Raw genomic sequence first — 16,554 nt, forward strand, 5'->3', positions numbered from 1 at the left:
ACAAAAATTTAAAATATAATAATGAAAAGTTATTGCAACCAGCAAAGTTTCCATGATTTTTTTATTTTTTTATTTATTACATTTTATAAACTAACCGTAGTGCAGTGTGATTCTGTCATAATGTTTATTCCACGATAGGTCAACACTAACTTGTACACAAAATCGATTTGGTCAAAAACTCGAGCCACTAAAGCAAATTAATTCACTTCGCTCGGATAAGGAAGGTAACTGTAAAATATTATTATGGCTATTTATAGAGATATATAAATCTTGTTCGGATAGGCAGAACGTAGATAGATATTATTATTATTATTACTATCAACAATATAACTCAAATTGACAGAGCCGAATTTAGCACAGTTCTAAAAGGGCATGCCCAGGGCTCCAAAATCTTCAAATGTGCAAACTTCTAGAATAATATTTGAACCTGTGTCTAGATTTAGTTTTTATGAGAGATGAATGTCAGCCACTTGCTCAACCTATTAGGTCCGTACTCTGACTCATCACAAATTGAAAAACCATATGTCAACTTGCCAGACCCAAGATTCGAACCTAGGACCCACGACACTATAGGCCGACGCTTAAACCACGCGGTAATCGTACTACGCGCAATTAACTGATCCATTGCATGGCAATTCATGTATACGTGTATTAGGTACCTATCTGGCAGTTATCACCTGTAGGGTATCGTTAGTGATTGCTCCGTTCCTGCGCCTTCCGCAAAACTACACAGTGTGACTCTGACTGGTATATGTCTCATTTTGTTTATAAGGACCGGCATATACAATTACTATGCCGATCGTTGGTGTGTCTTGAGAGTTTGGCAGTGGACAATGGGTGCCACTTTAGTAAAATGTTGCATAACACTGTTCTAGAATATAGGGACATAATAATTACAAAACTCTTTTTAACGATGAAATCACAATGAGAATTTTTCTCAGTACACCAGCAACTAATACTTGTAAGAGTGAATGCCCATTTGTTATATTGTCATGAATTTATAATAATTAAATTTGGAAACATCGTCAACGTAGTATTAAATTAATGTTAAAAATAATAGATTGTGATCGAGTAATAAATGATGATTATTATTTTGTTTCATTGTAAAAATTATGATCTAACAAGTTGACTTTGGGTCCCCAAATATGTATTAGTCGATGGGTCTTTTAATCATAGATCTGGCGCTGCAAATTGGGTTTTGTTGCAGGCAGAAAATGTTTCAACCACCTATATCTTCTGGAAGTTCACTCGACTGCTTGAGCCTTGAGGATCGGTTGCATGTAAGTTGTACGTATGCAGTTCAACGCGGGACACTTATTCGTGCGCTGCAGTACGTGAAACATGAGTTCGTATAACATTTTATCAAATGACGAGTTCTTCGTTGAAAATTTCACCGTGGAATACATTTGTACGTATCTTACAAAATGCGGCGATAGTTTGCAAATAGCACTATTCCAATTAGATTAACCCTAACCTAACCTAACCTAACCTATTAAAGACATCTCATAAAATTCGCCACATGCTGTAGCATACGTACAAAATATATATACTCCACGGTGAAATGTTCAACGAAGACTCGTCATTTGATTAAATGTTACACGAACTCATGTTTCACGTACTGCGGCGCACGAATAAGTGTCCTGCGGTGAACTGTTTGCGTACAAATTTCCGGATACGTTGAGGATCCTGTCTCTTTAAATATAGTCCAACCATTATTCTCAAGGTTATGTGTGGAATTTTAACCATCAGGAAATTCAACATATTCATAGAAATGTACGTTTTTTTCCAGCGAGCGGCGAGCTGGATTATGAAACGACGTACCATAACATTTGGGCGAGCCACCTTCGATCTCTGGTCACCTGCTCTTCGTGCGCAAGAAGCTTCGCCCCGGAGCGCATCGAGAGGCACCAGGCTGGATGCAATGGATCATCCCGGAGACATCCAGGCAACAAAAATACTGGATGAAGAATACCATTACCGATCATAGATTAGATTAGAATTATATACAGTTAATTTTTTTTATTTTGTTTAAGATGCTAACATTCTTTATTGAAGTAACATAATTAGGAACAATCCCAGAAAACCGCCTGCGATAAAAAATTCGCATTATGCATGGATATTAGATATTACATAATATGGAAAACAAGAGTTTTTGACAAAAGAGAGGAGAAGATTTTGGCGACAACCGTACCTTTGACAGTCTCGAGAGGACTGACCAGTGACGTCCCTAGACAAAATGCCGCCCCTAGGCAGTGCCAAAATGCCGCCACTTTTTTTTATACAGTACTTTTTATCATCCTTTCGTGACTCCAATATCTAAGAATTGTGTTGTATGGATACATTACTAACAAGATATAGGTACCGATACTACTAAATCTAACTTCTTGCTTCAATAGACAATGTTGCGAGTCTACGGTTTCAGATAGGTACATTTAAAAATACACCTGACTCCATAACTCGCGAGTGACTGTGAAGAACGTGACGTCCAAGGACAACGGAAGTAAACTAGACATCGTGAACCCGACAAAAAAATAAAGTCCCGTTGAAAATTGTATAGTATTTATCTAATTAATAGATATATTTTGTTTCCAACCAGTGAGCTGATTTTTTTAATGGAAAGATATTTCCGTTATTACTTAGTTTAGGTAGCTTTCTATATATACCTAATGATTCTCCTCGATTTGCCGCCCTTTGAGTAACTGCCGCCCCCAAGCGACGCTCAATCTGCCTACCCCCACGGGACGTCACTGGGACTGACCATCTACCTACATGGCAAGCGGATCTATCTTCTGATGGTCTCGAAGAATAGGTAATGCCAGAGCATCTCCCATCTTTAACCGGTCTCGAGTACTGAGTATATAAAGCCTTCAATAGACTGATAACCATGGAAGGGCACACCCGAGATAATATTATGGTGAAATGGGAGTTTCTGACACCAAACGAGTGCGGACAAATACAGATTAAATCATGAAATATTTATAATACATGCTCACTTACATGCAATTTCAGCAATATCCTACAGTCTGAAAATTATTGTATTCCTTTACTAACTTCTGGAGCAAATTGAAGACCGAAAATGACGACATAGAAAATATCCTAGTTTTTGAAAAATTGAATCCGCAACATCTCAAATGCATAATTTTTAGGAGAGTTCTGCACTGATAGTAATGCTAGGAACACATCATCATTACTTCACGTAAGCTCATATGCTAGAACCATCAGAGTATTCAATAATAAAAACGAACAACCCTTAAAAACATTCTGTCAATGACGTCATTTGTAGCTAGCTCCATTCCAAATCATAAAATAAAATATACGCGAGATCACGTGACTCTTAATGTGTAAACTTGCAGAAACTAATATAAAAACGTTCTAGAGTATTTATGCTTCATGACTTTGCACTCCGCCTCTCGGATGAAAATGATGTAATATATTCTAAAACAAATTTTCACATTATAGCTGATATTAATAGAATTAAATATCAGTTGTTTATATCCTTAGTTTGGCTCTGATACATTTTGGCAGACTTTGTTAACTCACATTATTCATTTTCGACTTAAATGTGATAACGAATGGGAGTATTTGCTTGATATTTTGAATCCCAAGTAAAACAACATTATTTGCCGTGAGCTCGCGTGCGCTAACGTGGTGTGATGGTAATGTGTTTTTAGCATAATTGTACCAGCAACTTAATCGGTAATGCTCACCGTTCGGATTGCGATGTACGCAGTGATGTCCCGTGGGGTAGGCAGGTCATGCGTTAGATAGGGGCGGCACATTATAAAGAGCGGCGAATGAAGAAACAAATATAAATTAATAGTATTACAACGTTTCAATGAAGCAGACGATGCGGTCGCCTCAGAAATTATCGAAATCTTAATAACTAGTATTAAAAATAGCCAAAGCATAAAAAATTCTGACAGCTTAACCATTGTCGTATTGTAAAACCCAATTTAACACATATTGTAATGACGGATTATCGCACAAGGAAAATTTTCACATGGGTGCTTCCAAACCTGTCAGCGCCACAGACCTTCCATGTTTGAAAGTAAGTTTTGTGGAAATACTCTCAGTAAATGATTTGTATTCAAATTTAAAGATTGTGTAAAGGTGTATTTGTCTTTTCACGATCGCTCTGCGCATCTATTCTACACACAAGACTGCTATCGGCCGCAATCGAGCGTAGTTTTGTATTGAAGTATTAGCATTTATTGTAACAATTGTTACAATAAGTGCTATGTTTTAACAGCACCTCTCTCGGCTGTGCTAAATTTTATAGCTTGATAGACAGTTTTGATTGTTCAGAGACGGCTAACTTGTTGTATCAATTATAATACTTCGATACAAACATATGAAAAAACTACCCTCGATAGCTGCCGATAGCAGTCTTGTGTATAGAATAGATACGCTGAAAATAAATAATAAAATAGGGTTCAGACTATTTGAATATAACAATGAAAGGGGACGGCATTCTAAATCTGCCTAAGGGCGGCACTTTGCCCAGAGACCTCACTGGATGGATGTGAATTCCATTAGCATTTTTGGTACAACAAGAAAAAAATCTAGTATTTTTTCTGATATGCATGTTTATGAGATTGTTCTACTTATGTATATTAAAGTCTATTTAATGCTTACTGTTTTGTTGCAAGTGTGTGATGTTATTTTGCAATTAACAAAAACACGAACAAAATTATTAATCTTTTGAGGTTATCTTTTTAGCAAGACATGCAACACGTACAATGGTTGAAGATTGTTAGACTACCTATTAGTGCATTCATTTATTTAAGTATATACCTAACATGATAACAACAATAAATATTATAATATGGCTACCGCAGTTAAGGGGACGCTGTAATTATTAGCTATTTTTATTTAACTATTTAAACTAAGTGTCGTTCACATAGGGCAGTGGTTTTCAAACTCGTTTTTAGCATTTCGGAACTGTCAATCGAAATGGTCTTTACCAGATTCAGAATTATGCGCCGGCAAGTCGCGGTGCGGTTATGCTTAACCACAAGCTTACCTCCGCAAACCGGTTTGTATCGGGAAGCCCGTGTGTATGGCCGGGAAATCTGTAGTTCGCGCAAATCGAAAAGTGGTCCGTAATTTTTGCACAATGATGTGTTTTATTTCTGTGTGTGATAGGTAAACTATAGCTCCAATTATGCTGAAAACGGGCTAATAATTATTATCTTAAACTTTTATTTTTAGTTTTTTATTATCCTAGTTAATACTAGTACCTACCTAACTAACTCATAATACTCCCAATAACAAAGATACTCAGCCCATAGAAGGCGGTTTGTTGACGAATCGGGTGTCAATTTTTCGTGTAGTGTGACCACCGAACCAACATACGGTTATATTGTAATACTGCAGAGCACACTATTTTCTTTAGTTAATAATCCAATCGATTCTTTGCAGCCTTTTTTGTTTGATAAACAATATGACGTCCATTTACTTTTCGAGATAATTAACGTCAAAGATTTTACTAATGAACTGCGTGGATCTTTGTGTTCGTTGAGCATGCCGCGTAAGTAATTCTCTCGCCACGCCACCTACTTTGGGGCTTTCTGCCTTTATAATTTGTCGTAGAGTATATGCTTCAAAACTTTGCACTCCGGCTCTAGAATTAAAATGATGTATTATATTCTAAAAATATATTTTTTACATATATTATCTGTCTATTTATTTATTACTACATATATCAATACAAGTAAATAGCATTATTTTTTGGTCTAATTGTATGCGAGGTAATCAACCAGAGGCGTATCAGTATAGTAAAGAGTGTAAACCAAGTGCAAAGTTATAAAACGTATATTCTACCTACCAACGCATACTTCTGTCATACTTAATGACAATAATTTTAATCAAAATTAATAATTACTTTCAAGTCTCTTAAGAATGAAGGCTTCTCCATAATTTCTGTATATAAATAGGTAAGAAACTATTTTTTTTAAATAATTTGTTTGTGATTGTTGCAATATAATATATTTACCATAGATAGTGTATGACGTAGACATATTTTATAATAATATGTAATAGTGGAATAAGGTCGGTTTTATTGTATTATTTTTTGTAGTGTAATAACCAGTATATTAAACATGAATAAAGAAAAGTTTGTGAAGAAATATTTTTTTTAATGTTTTCTTAATTTGTGTTTGTCTCATTAGTATAGTTACTACAGTAACCTGCGGGTCTATTCTATACACAAGACTGCTATAGGCTGCTATCGGCAGCTATCGAGGGTAGTTTTTCAGTATTTGTATCGTATTATTGTAACAATTACAATAAGTTAGTTGTAAGTTGTAATTGTTACAATAAGTGCTGTATTTTAACAGCACCTCTCTTGGCTGTGTTAAATTTTAGAGCAACATAGACAGTTTTGACTGTTTGAACGGCTAACTTATTGTAATTGTTAAAATAAGTGGTAATACTTCGATACAAAAAATGAAAAACTTCCCTCGATAGCGGCCCATTATACCAGTCTTGTATATAGAATAAATGCGCTGGTGTACTAAAGAAAATTACAATTATGAAGCAATAATTATCCCATGCCGTAAAGGGCTTCGTGAATCTTTTCAATCATATCGAGAGTAGTAGCGCTTCTTCCGTTCTCTTCAACTGCCAATTTGTTGATCCTCCTCACCATCTTTGAGGCGGCGTACGTCGCGACAGCAGCAGGGAACATCGGTCCATGGACTGCCGTTTCGTTAGCATCCAAAGTCTTTCGGGCCCAATAGAAGTAAATAGCGGTAGCTCCAGATATTAGTAAATCCTGTTTTGCTGTTTTTCTCATAGGTTTCATGTTACTATTACTCCAAGAAGCCATCGGACTTCCACTCATCGCTACGTCGGTACAACCGGTTCTCATAATCATAAAGTTGCCCAACTCCTCAAATTTGATATGCGCATGAGATCTGCTGAAAATATTGCTCTGCTTAATCAGCGGATAAATCTTTTCGAACTGCTGATCGTCAGTAATCAATATGATACCAGGATTGGGATAATTTGAAAATAAATTAACAGTGTGTTGCGTTAGAAAAAAATCATCCACGTGTAAGATGAGAGGCTTCTGATGTTTGGCGCATTCACTAAAAACGCCATTTATAACGTGAAACCCGTGATCGGTTTCATCCAGTCCCGGCCCGACGAGAATCACGTCCATCTTTTGCATGGTCTGGATCGCTCTAGCCCAGTCAGTATCCAGGGTAGGATGCACGACAATGTCAGGACTCAGAGACTGAATTGAGGATCCCGCCGCATTATAACAGATTATGTGGACAGCGTCAGCACCAACCTACAATAAAAATTAATAGTTTTCATTTGCTAAGAGTCTCAACTGAGGCTTATTTAACTGTATGTACCTACATTTATACACATGTTAAGTATTATTTCCAGACGCTATATAAACATATTGAACAGTATATACAGTGATGCCACAGCATGCGTGAAACTCCACAAACGGTCGTGTAAATTCCCCATTAACAAAGGTGTCCGGCAAGGTGATACCATTTCACCTAAACTATTCACCGCTACTCTTGAGGACTTATTTAGGAAACTTGATTGGGAGGAAAAAGGTGTTCCAATTAATGGGGAGCACCTCAGTCACCTGCGCTTTGCAGATGATATTGTTATACTCTCACAAGACCCGAAAGACCTCCAAGGTAGAATGCAAGAACTCGCGGATGTCAGTCAAACGGTCGGTCTAAAGATAAATGTCTCAACGACAAAAGTGATGAGGAACTGTTTTTCGGACCCTGCGATTATCTGTATTTCTGGCGTTACGTTAATTATATTTTAACCTCTGACATCGTTATCATTTCGCTTTCGTTATTTTCAATTTTGACCCTGCTATTCACAAGTTTTTGATCCCGTTTTTTAACTAATACCTTCGCCTGCCCATGGAATACGATTTGTGAAACTTTTGTGTGTTTTCCCCTAGGACTTTCCCGGTAAATGTGCCTTTTTCCTTGCCAACCAGCAATGAACTCGCGAACAATCATATTTCTGTATAAATTTATTGCTCCCGTGTAATTGATAACCATTAAATTAATTAGTTTAATTATCATTACAAGTTATAAACAGATGTAATTAGCGTTGTTGTTGTTAGATTTGGTGTTTTAAAATAAGTATTTCCATTCCTTCATTTAATAATAGTATTGTAATAATAATTAATTATTGTAATAATATAATATTTATTGCGTGATAAATTGTTTTTGCTGGAACTATTTTTGACATTGTTTTAGTGTAGGAAATGCTATATATTATATGCAGGGACGACCAGTGCATCGATCGAAAGACAATATTATTATGTTAGTGTATTAAGACCCTCAACTTATAAATTATTACTAATTACTTTTGATTCTGCTATCTAACCCAAATGCCTAACATGGAGCGTACTCCACCTCCTCGGGAAGGTCCTGATCCTCACAACACACCATCCCTTGCGGCATCCACATCTGGCCACGCCTCATTAACGACTATACGATCGTCAAAAAACAAGACGCGCTCGCCTAAGTCACCTGGGAAGAAATCATCATCAAAAGCCACATCTCCGGACACTATCACCGAACCTGAAGCCAAAAAACCAAAATCCAAGAACCACCAACCAGCCCCTCGGCATGCTGACAACGACGTTTCTTCATCGTCTTCCGGCAGCGAATACGAGGAAACTGGGGAATACACTGCCGTCGACACGGACTTATATGAATCCGTCTATCAAGACGTGTCCACCTATATGAATGAAGTAATTGCGGCCTTCCGCGGCAAGCAAGCAGGAGCCAAGGAACGCATCAATAACGCCCTATTGAGCCTCTCAGAAGCACAAGGCAGGCAGAACATGACCATGGCAAAACTAGAAAAAAAGACCATTGCCCAAGAAGCCAATATTAAACACCTAGAGAGGCTACTAAAGGACAGGACAATTGGCCTCAATATGCAAAAGAAGGCTATCAAAGACCTGCACACGCAAACCAAAACCCTTAAGACGCTTCATTCACCAAAACCAACAGCATCGGCAAACTTCCACACCACCATCGCCGCAACGATGCCAGCGCCCACATCGTGGGCCACAGCCCTCGGCAGAAGAAGCCGCCCTCCCACTGCAACCTCCACAATACTCGCTCCACCTCCGGCCACCGTCAACAGCCATTTCCCGTCCCTGCCTTTAGCCCCCAGACCGGGCGTTCTATTTTTCCCGACCGGCTCTGGGGAAAAAACATCGGAAGCCACCAAGGACCTCCTGAAGAAGGCATTTGACCCCAGATCAATCGGGGTCCAAATTACAGGGATCCGAAACGTGAGAAACGGAGGAATTATTGTTCACCCCCGCTCCGAAGTCGAGGCCACGGCCCTCGTTAAGGCCATGGAGACCTCGGAGGCTGCCCTAAGAGCTGAGCTCGCCGGGAAAAAACAGCCTCGGGTTATTATTTTTAATCTCCCTTCAACCCTTACAGAACCCCAGCTCCGGGAAGCCATCTACACCTCCACCAAGGAGCAGACTGGTCTGCCGGAATCGGCGTACAGAGATATTCGACTCAGCCACAAAGCTGGCCCGAAGACCGGCAGATGTCACTTCGTGGTTTTCGTCCCTGGTGCAATTTGGTCTGCCCTTTTGGTGGAGGACAGGCTGTATATGGGATGGGAATCCTTCCCATTGAAGGACTTTGTGGGGGTAGTGAAGTGCAACATGTGCCACCTTTACGGCCATATGGCAAAGGGATGCAATTCAAAGACTCCCACATGCAGCCACTGCACTGCTTCCGGCCACGATCGCGCAGACTGCCCTCACAAGGAGATCCCACCCAAGTGCGTAGCCTGTTACAAGCACAAACAGCCGCATGACCATCCCACCAATAGCCTCGAATGCCCTGCAAGACTCCACGCCGAGTTGCGCGAAAGGGCTATGGTGGACTACACTGCCGCTCGATGATCACCTTCGCCCAGTTGAACGTGAACTTGAGCGACGCCGGCTCTGCGGAGTTGATTGAGGTTATGCAGGCCGCCGGCATGTCGCTGGCGCTGGTGCAGGAACCGTACCACTGGGGTTCTGAAAAGGGCCCCAGGCTCGCTGAAAAGGGACTTAGGTGCGCGGGCCTCGTTGTCAGCGCCAGTTGTACAGAGCCAAAGGCCTGTATATTCGCTCTTGACCCTCGCCTTGGCGTGCTGTCGCTCTCGCATCTGTCGACTGAGCTGGTCGCGTGTGCAGACATCAGCTTACCCGGAGGAGGCAGCGTGGTGGTTATTTCCGCCTATTTCAGCTTTAAGAGTACAAAGGAACACGTGGTATCGCTGCTTGACGGCATCCTCCGCGCAGTTGCTGGCAGGGATGTCATCATCTGTGCGGACGCCAACTCGCAGTCCCCCCTCTGGGCGCCCGTGGATCTCCCCTTGTGCGACGCGGACGTCATCGAGGAGCTGGTGCACCAGCACAACCTGGTCGTCCTCAACGATCTGAATAGCATGCCGACTTTCACGTCGCATGCAAACTCCGGAAGCACTCACATCGACATCACTCTTGCCACTGAGTCCGTCGCGAGACGTATCAGGGGCTGGAGGGTCCATGCGAGCGCCTCCATGAGTGATCATCGGTTGATCACTTTTGAGCTGGCCGCTGACTCCTCGCACGATGGCGTCTCTGACGTATCCCCTTCCCCGCCCACGCGTTTCAGAACGCGTGACGGGAATTGGGAAAAGTTTGAAAAGGCGCTCTCCAAAAAGCTTGATAGGACTTCGAGATACCGTTTTCCGGACCTGCACTCGGCCGCTTCACGACTGACTGCAGATATCACCGGAGCAGCCGAAGCTTCACTCGGACGCTGCAAGCCCAAGCCACCCAGCCAGTCGCCGTGGTGGACGCAGCAAGTTTCGAACCTGCGCGACTTTTTCAGGAAAGCACGCAAGGTCCATCAACGTGCGCGCCGACTCAAGCAACCACCTGCCTCTATTGATCTTCTTGCATCCATGGCTAAGTCCGCCCGATACGACTACAAGAAAGCAATTACTCAAGCCAAGAAGGACTACTGGAGGAACTTCGTCACCATCGAGGGGGGTTCGGACCCTTGGGGTCCTCCATACCGTGCATTAAAGCTTGGTCTCAGACAGACGAGCCTCTTGTGCGGTATTGAGAAACCGGGTGGCGGATACACCAGTACCGAGTCTGAAACGGCTGCGGTCCTGCTCGAGGCACTCATCCCCCTGGATGACGAGTCCAGGGACGATGCCACCATGAGTATGGTCCGCTTTGAGGCTTCTCTTCCTATCGACACCGACCATTCATCGTTGCCCTCTGAACAGGAGATCAATCGCATCATTAGAACGTTGATTGTTGGCAAGGCCCCAGGCCCGGATTGCATTGACAATATACTTGTCAAACGCACATGGGCCATCGCCGCGCCAGAAATTACCAAACTTTTCAGTGACTGCATCAAGAGCGGCACGTTCCCCGACTGCTGGAAGCGGGGCTTACTGAAGGTAATCCCCAAAGCCGGCGGTCGAGAACCGTCAAGCCCCAAAGCCTACCGTCCTCTAACACTCTTGCCGGCTCTCGGTAAGGTGCTGGAGAAACTTCTGTGCTACAGGATTGAAGCCCACCTGGAAGAGCATGCGCCGCTTTCTGAAAAGCAATTTGGATTCAGAAGAGGCAAATCAACGACAGACGCCATAAGAAACGTGATTGCCATCGCTGAAAATTCTCGCCGTAAATACGTCCTAGGAGTTTTCCTGGACATTGCAGGTGCGTTTGATAGTGCATCCTGGCCTCTTATACTTCAAAAGCTTCGGCTCAAGAGACTACCAGGAAATTTGTTCGCGTCGATTCAGAGTTATTTCACGAATAGATCGATCGAGTTTCGTGTTGGTTCTACCACAATAGAGAGGCGCACCAGCATGGGCTGCCCCCAGGGCTCTGTCCTCGGGCCCCTCCTCTGGAACGTGCTCTTCGACGATCTCCTTAGGATCCCGCTTCCAACCGATTGCACTGTCATCGCCTACGCTGACGATGCGCTGCTGTTGGTGGAGGCCGACAGCAGGGCGAAGATTGAGAGTGCCGTCGGCGAAGCCTTAAAGTCAATTGAGGCGTGGGGTAAAGTAAGCAGACTATCTTTCGCACCTTCCAAGACAGAAGCCATTGTCCTGAAAGGACCGGGACGACTAAACTGTAAGCGGCCACCCACAGTCCGCTTCGGTGATACGAGAGTGAAAGTGTCAAAGATCGTCACCTACCTGGGCGTCCAAATGGACACTATGTTAAATTTCCATCACCATGCCTTTACCCAAGTCTATAAGGCTGGGAGGGCCTTCCAGAGGGTGGGCCGTATGGCTGGTGATGGATGGGGCTTAAAAGTAAGGGCGCTTAAGATTGCCTATGGCGCCATTTATATGGGGATTGCCGCCTACGCTGCTAGTGCGTGGTGCTTGCGTATCCCGAAAAGTGTCAAACTTAGAAGCACTCTTTTAAGCGGACAGCGCAGCGCGCTGCTTTCCATAACCAAGGCCTACCGAACAACTTCAACGGCCGCGCTCCCGGTCCTGGCCGGCATTCTCCCACTAGATCTGCATATACAGGTCAGCGGCGCATCAACGATGCTCTTCAAAGGCGAGGAGGCCGTTGTTGGTGACTTTCACCTAGCCCCGCCTCCTCGGCTTGTTGCTGAAAAAGTAACCTCGTTGAAGCGGACAATACGTCTCATGACGCTTGACGCGGCGTGGAAGACCTGGCAGCGACGGTGGGATGAATCAACCAAGGGCCGGCACACATATATGTTTTTTCCAAATATTAAATGGCGATTGGAGATAACCAAATATCTGACTCCTGACCATCACACCAGTCAATTTGTGACTGGACACGGTGGGTTCGCTGGCAAGCTCTTTGAGCTTGGACTTGTAAGCCGTCCGACATGTCCATGCGGAGGGGAGATTCAGGATGCCAACCACATCCTCTGGGAATGTCTTAGAATGTGCTCCGAACGGGAGGAGATGCTCAGGTCGGTCCAACCAGCTGTTGGGCCCATCGGGCCGTCCGACTTGGTTGCTACTAAGGCCAATTATCTTGCATTTAAAAAATTTGCGGCGTCTTACTGCGGGCGTGAAGATCTCTTCACATAATTTTTGCTGTCCGTATGATTAGCTTCATTATTTTGTTTTATATACACTAGAATCATTTTTATTTTGATAATTTCCCTGTGCTCTTCTCTCCCCGGCACTTTGCATTAGAAAGTAACTTTAAACTCAGTCAGAGCTCACTCTGAGCGTAGCAACCTTAGTCCTGGGTATCTCCTCCTAGGGCATTCCCGGTCTAAAACTTAACTAGATGCTTCACATCGCCAATGTAGGGTCACGTGATACGCCCGATTAAGACCGGGTGTGGTGCGTGGCGGGTTTTGGTTTGGAGGGATTAACTTCAATGTATTTCTGGCACCCAACTCGAGCAAGTCAGCAGCTACGTCTATCTCGGACAGCAGGTGTCCATAGACATAAGCATGCACGATGAAATTGCTCGAAGAACAAAGCTGGGATGGAGTGCTTTCGGACGTCTGAATATTATCTTCAAGAGTGACCTACCATTATGTCTTAAGCGTAGGGTGTTCAACCAATGTGTGCTACGCGTGCTCACGTATGACTGCGAGACGTGGACCCTCAACACGAGAGATGTCCAAAGGCTAAGAGTCACACAGCGAGGCATGGAGAGGTGCATGTTGGGCATCACGCAAAAGGACCGTAAGAGGAACGAATGGGTTAGGAAGCAGACAAGAGTACGCGATGTAATAGACGTTGCCAAACAGCTGAAATGGAGATGGGCGGGGCACATTGCTCGCCGAAAGGACGGCCGCTGGACAAATGCCGTCATCCAGTGGTACCCAAGGGGTACGAAACGGCCACAGGGTCGCCCTAAAAGCCGCTGGATTGACGAACTGGTAAAGTTCGGCGGAAATACGTGGCAGCGAACGACACAGGACCGAGAGAGTTGGAGAAACCTTGGGGAGGCCTTCATCCAGCAGTGGATTGACCCCGGCTGATGATGATGAAGTATTATATTATATTTCCTATACAGGAACGAAACAGGCGACCGATCTCGATTGTGGAAGAATATGGGATAAACTTAAACACGTGTAAAGAATACGCTTGTCGATCGTTCTTAACAACTGCTCTCGTGACTGCTGACGCTCACTAGCTCTTAGGCCCGTTTCAGACGGGACACCGGTGTCGCGCTCGTATATAATAAGGAAGCCTTTGTGTTCGGATAGAAGGGCCTTTGTATTATGTTTATGAACGCCCCGAGCTAATGAGTCAAAGCGTGTCCGGTACACTTTTCCGTCGGCCGCTACATTCTCAAGCCGCCGATACACATGTTTTTATGACCGCAGCCAGTTTTATGTTCTGATTTATATCAGGAAATTATGGGTTGACTCATCAGCTCTGGGCATTCATAAACATAATACAAAGGCCCCTTTATTCGAATACAAAGGCCTCCTTACTATATACGAGCGCGACACCGGTGTCCCGTCTGAAACGGGGGTTAGTCGTTGCATCTTTTTTTTCTAATCTATAAAAGTCCCAGAACTGATTACCTACCTTTTTATATATTATACTTAATTCTTCGAATAGACCAATAATTGAAGGCGTCCCTATAAAAAGGGTCTATATCAGGGAATTCAGAAATAATGGTAACTGAAATACCTAACGAGTGTGAAAGAATATGGGATAAAATTAAACACGTGTAAAGAATACGCTTACTCGTTCGTTCTGTACTCTGACGATTGCTCTCGTTGTATGTACTGATGCTCATTCAATATTGGTGTATTTGAAGTTGCAACACACACTATTACACGATTTACACGTGTAATAAATGCATTTTCGTAGGACACTCACACATTCAAAACCATGCGTCAATATGTAGTGTAATGTGGGAATAGCCTTTGGCGGGTCTCGTTGTTGAAGGGACGAGACCACAGTGATTGGGGATGACCAGGAGGTGTAGATGGAGAGTCGTCAGGAGGAAAGATGAAAGTCGAGATTTGGTGATTGCTCCGATTGCAGCGTAAACAGTGGGTACAAGGGTATGCTACAAGAGCGTTATGTTAAAATACTTATGATACTGTTCCGAGGTCCGAAGCTCGGTGGAACAGAATGCTGTGCGGAGCGACTGACACGAAGTTTACTGATCGGACTGAGATTAAGATTGATACTAATAGGTATTTAGACAGACTAACTCATCAACTATGACCCGATAATTTATATGCATGAATATTCGGTGAATTGCGAGTCATTAGTGATTAGTCTAAATTCGTATGAATCAGTGTACCTACAAAAATATAAAAAAAATGAATTTGATGTTGTCTCACCCTTAAGGCACTCAGCGCCGCGATGTAAGGCTTCTCCGAATAAGCAAGGCCCCCGCCCACAATCCCTACAGTCCCAAGGTACCCCTTGGGTTTGTCTGGTTCCAGAGCCGGGGTGGCTTTATCCAAGACATTCGCGACGAATATGTCATCCTGGGGAGTCGGAGTGCGGCAGTCTCCGTATCTGGAGTAGGCCGGATCGTTCATGGACTGGCATTCCGCCCTGAACACCGCGAACGTCAAAAACAAAAATAGTCTCATAACTTTGTAGTTATATTTAAATTTAAACGAGTGAATTTTGAATTGATTCTCTTTACACTGATTTCATTCTGTTTAACGTAATTAAATAATGATAGTTTATCAAAATTATCACATTTTATCAAATCAGTGATCCATGACACAATATTATTTGGTTGCTTACCTAATCAGTTAGTTTGTATTGTACTTACAAGTTATTTATTATTCACTGGAGCAGCTTCTGACAGCCCCATGGCCCGATTAATAGATTTTGTTTTTACGAAAAATGGACGTCAGCCACTTGCTCAACATATTAGGTCCATACTTGTACTCGAAACACAAAATGAAAAACAATATGTGGAGTTGCCAGATCCAGGCTTCGAACTTGGGCCCCTCGACGTTATAGACCGACGCTTAAGCCGCGCGGCCGTCGTGGGTACCCCACTCATACGTTTAGGCTCTATATATTATTATAATATAGAACAACGATTTTCAACGGAGGCCAGTGCCAGGGATTCCGTGAGAATTTGAATATATTTTGAGGTTATTGAGTAAAAAAAAAGTTCAATATTTTCTATTTTTAACCAATGAACTGAATGTCTTTCTTTGGAGAATTTTCACTGCTAACAATACAGTAATAAAATATATAAAATCACATCATGGCCCTTGCCTAGGGGTCCGGGTTCAGGGGGGGCGGTGTGGCGGGTCGACCAGATAAATGAGATAAACACACATCACTAATTTTCTCTAATAGTAAAAAAAGTTGCCTGCGGTGCTATTTTACTTTGGGTTATTACTATTTTTAAATATATGCGATGCAATTTTTGGTTATCTTGTGTTGCCACTCGACGATTCCATAATTGTGTTAAATACACTGAATTTTATTTGACCTCGAACACCATTTATAAAATGCCACTGTAAAGAGTTAGACTGCCTTTAACCTTAGACAAAGATCCTAGCTTAGGGGCCCGCTCCAGGA

The 16,554-nt window shown here is 42.8% G+C and overlaps 3 protein-coding genes across 3 annotated transcripts in view; 1 reads left to right on the top strand and 2 right to left on the bottom strand.

Annotated features, from left to right (window-relative positions):
- The window catches only part of LOC147074361 (uncharacterized), a 55,459-nt gene extending 52,934 nt beyond the window's left edge, over positions 1–2,525 (top strand). Inside the window, exon 6 of the mRNA XM_085943622.1 lies at positions 1,790–2,525. Within this exon, the coding sequence (XP_085799748.1) occupies positions 1,790–1,965 (176 nt within the window). The 3' untranslated portion in view covers positions 1,966–2,525. The remainder of the gene's footprint in view (positions 1–1,789) is intronic.
- The window catches only part of Cks30A (Cyclin-dependent kinase subunit 30A), a 204,656-nt gene that overhangs the window by 90,201 nt on the left and 97,901 nt on the right, over positions 1–16,554 (bottom strand). The gene's annotated exons all lie outside the window — the stretch shown is intronic.
- On the bottom strand, positions 5,968–15,658 carry LOC147074362 (ATP-dependent (S)-NAD(P)H-hydrate dehydratase-like). Its single transcript, XM_085943633.1, has 2 exons — positions 15,342–15,658; positions 5,968–7,297 (listed from the first exon to the last, which is right to left on the bottom strand). The coding sequence occupies exons 1-2, from the start codon at positions 15,597–15,599 to the stop codon at positions 6,545–6,547; spliced, it is 1,011 nt and encodes a 336-aa protein (XP_085799759.1). The 5' UTR covers positions 15,600–15,658; the 3' UTR covers positions 5,968–6,544.

This window comes from Rhyacophila brunnea, unplaced genomic scaffold (genome assembly GCF_057557595.1).
Source record: "Rhyacophila brunnea isolate RB1 unplaced genomic scaffold, BYU_Rbru_1.0 scaffold_16, whole genome shotgun sequence".
Taxonomy (NCBI): domain Eukaryota; kingdom Metazoa; phylum Arthropoda; class Insecta; order Trichoptera; family Rhyacophilidae; genus Rhyacophila; species Rhyacophila brunnea.

Bases quoted from the DNA above. Each gene is read 5' to 3' on its own strand.
- LOC147074362 (XM_085943633.1), bottom strand. From the start codon at position 15,599: ATGAGACTATTTTTGTTTTTGACGTTCGCGGTGTTCAGGGCGGAATGC. The intron at 7,298-15,341 runs GTGAGACAACAT...TTTTTATTGTAG, and splicing joins CGGCGCTGAGTGCCTTAAGG to GTTGGTGCTGACGCTGTCCA.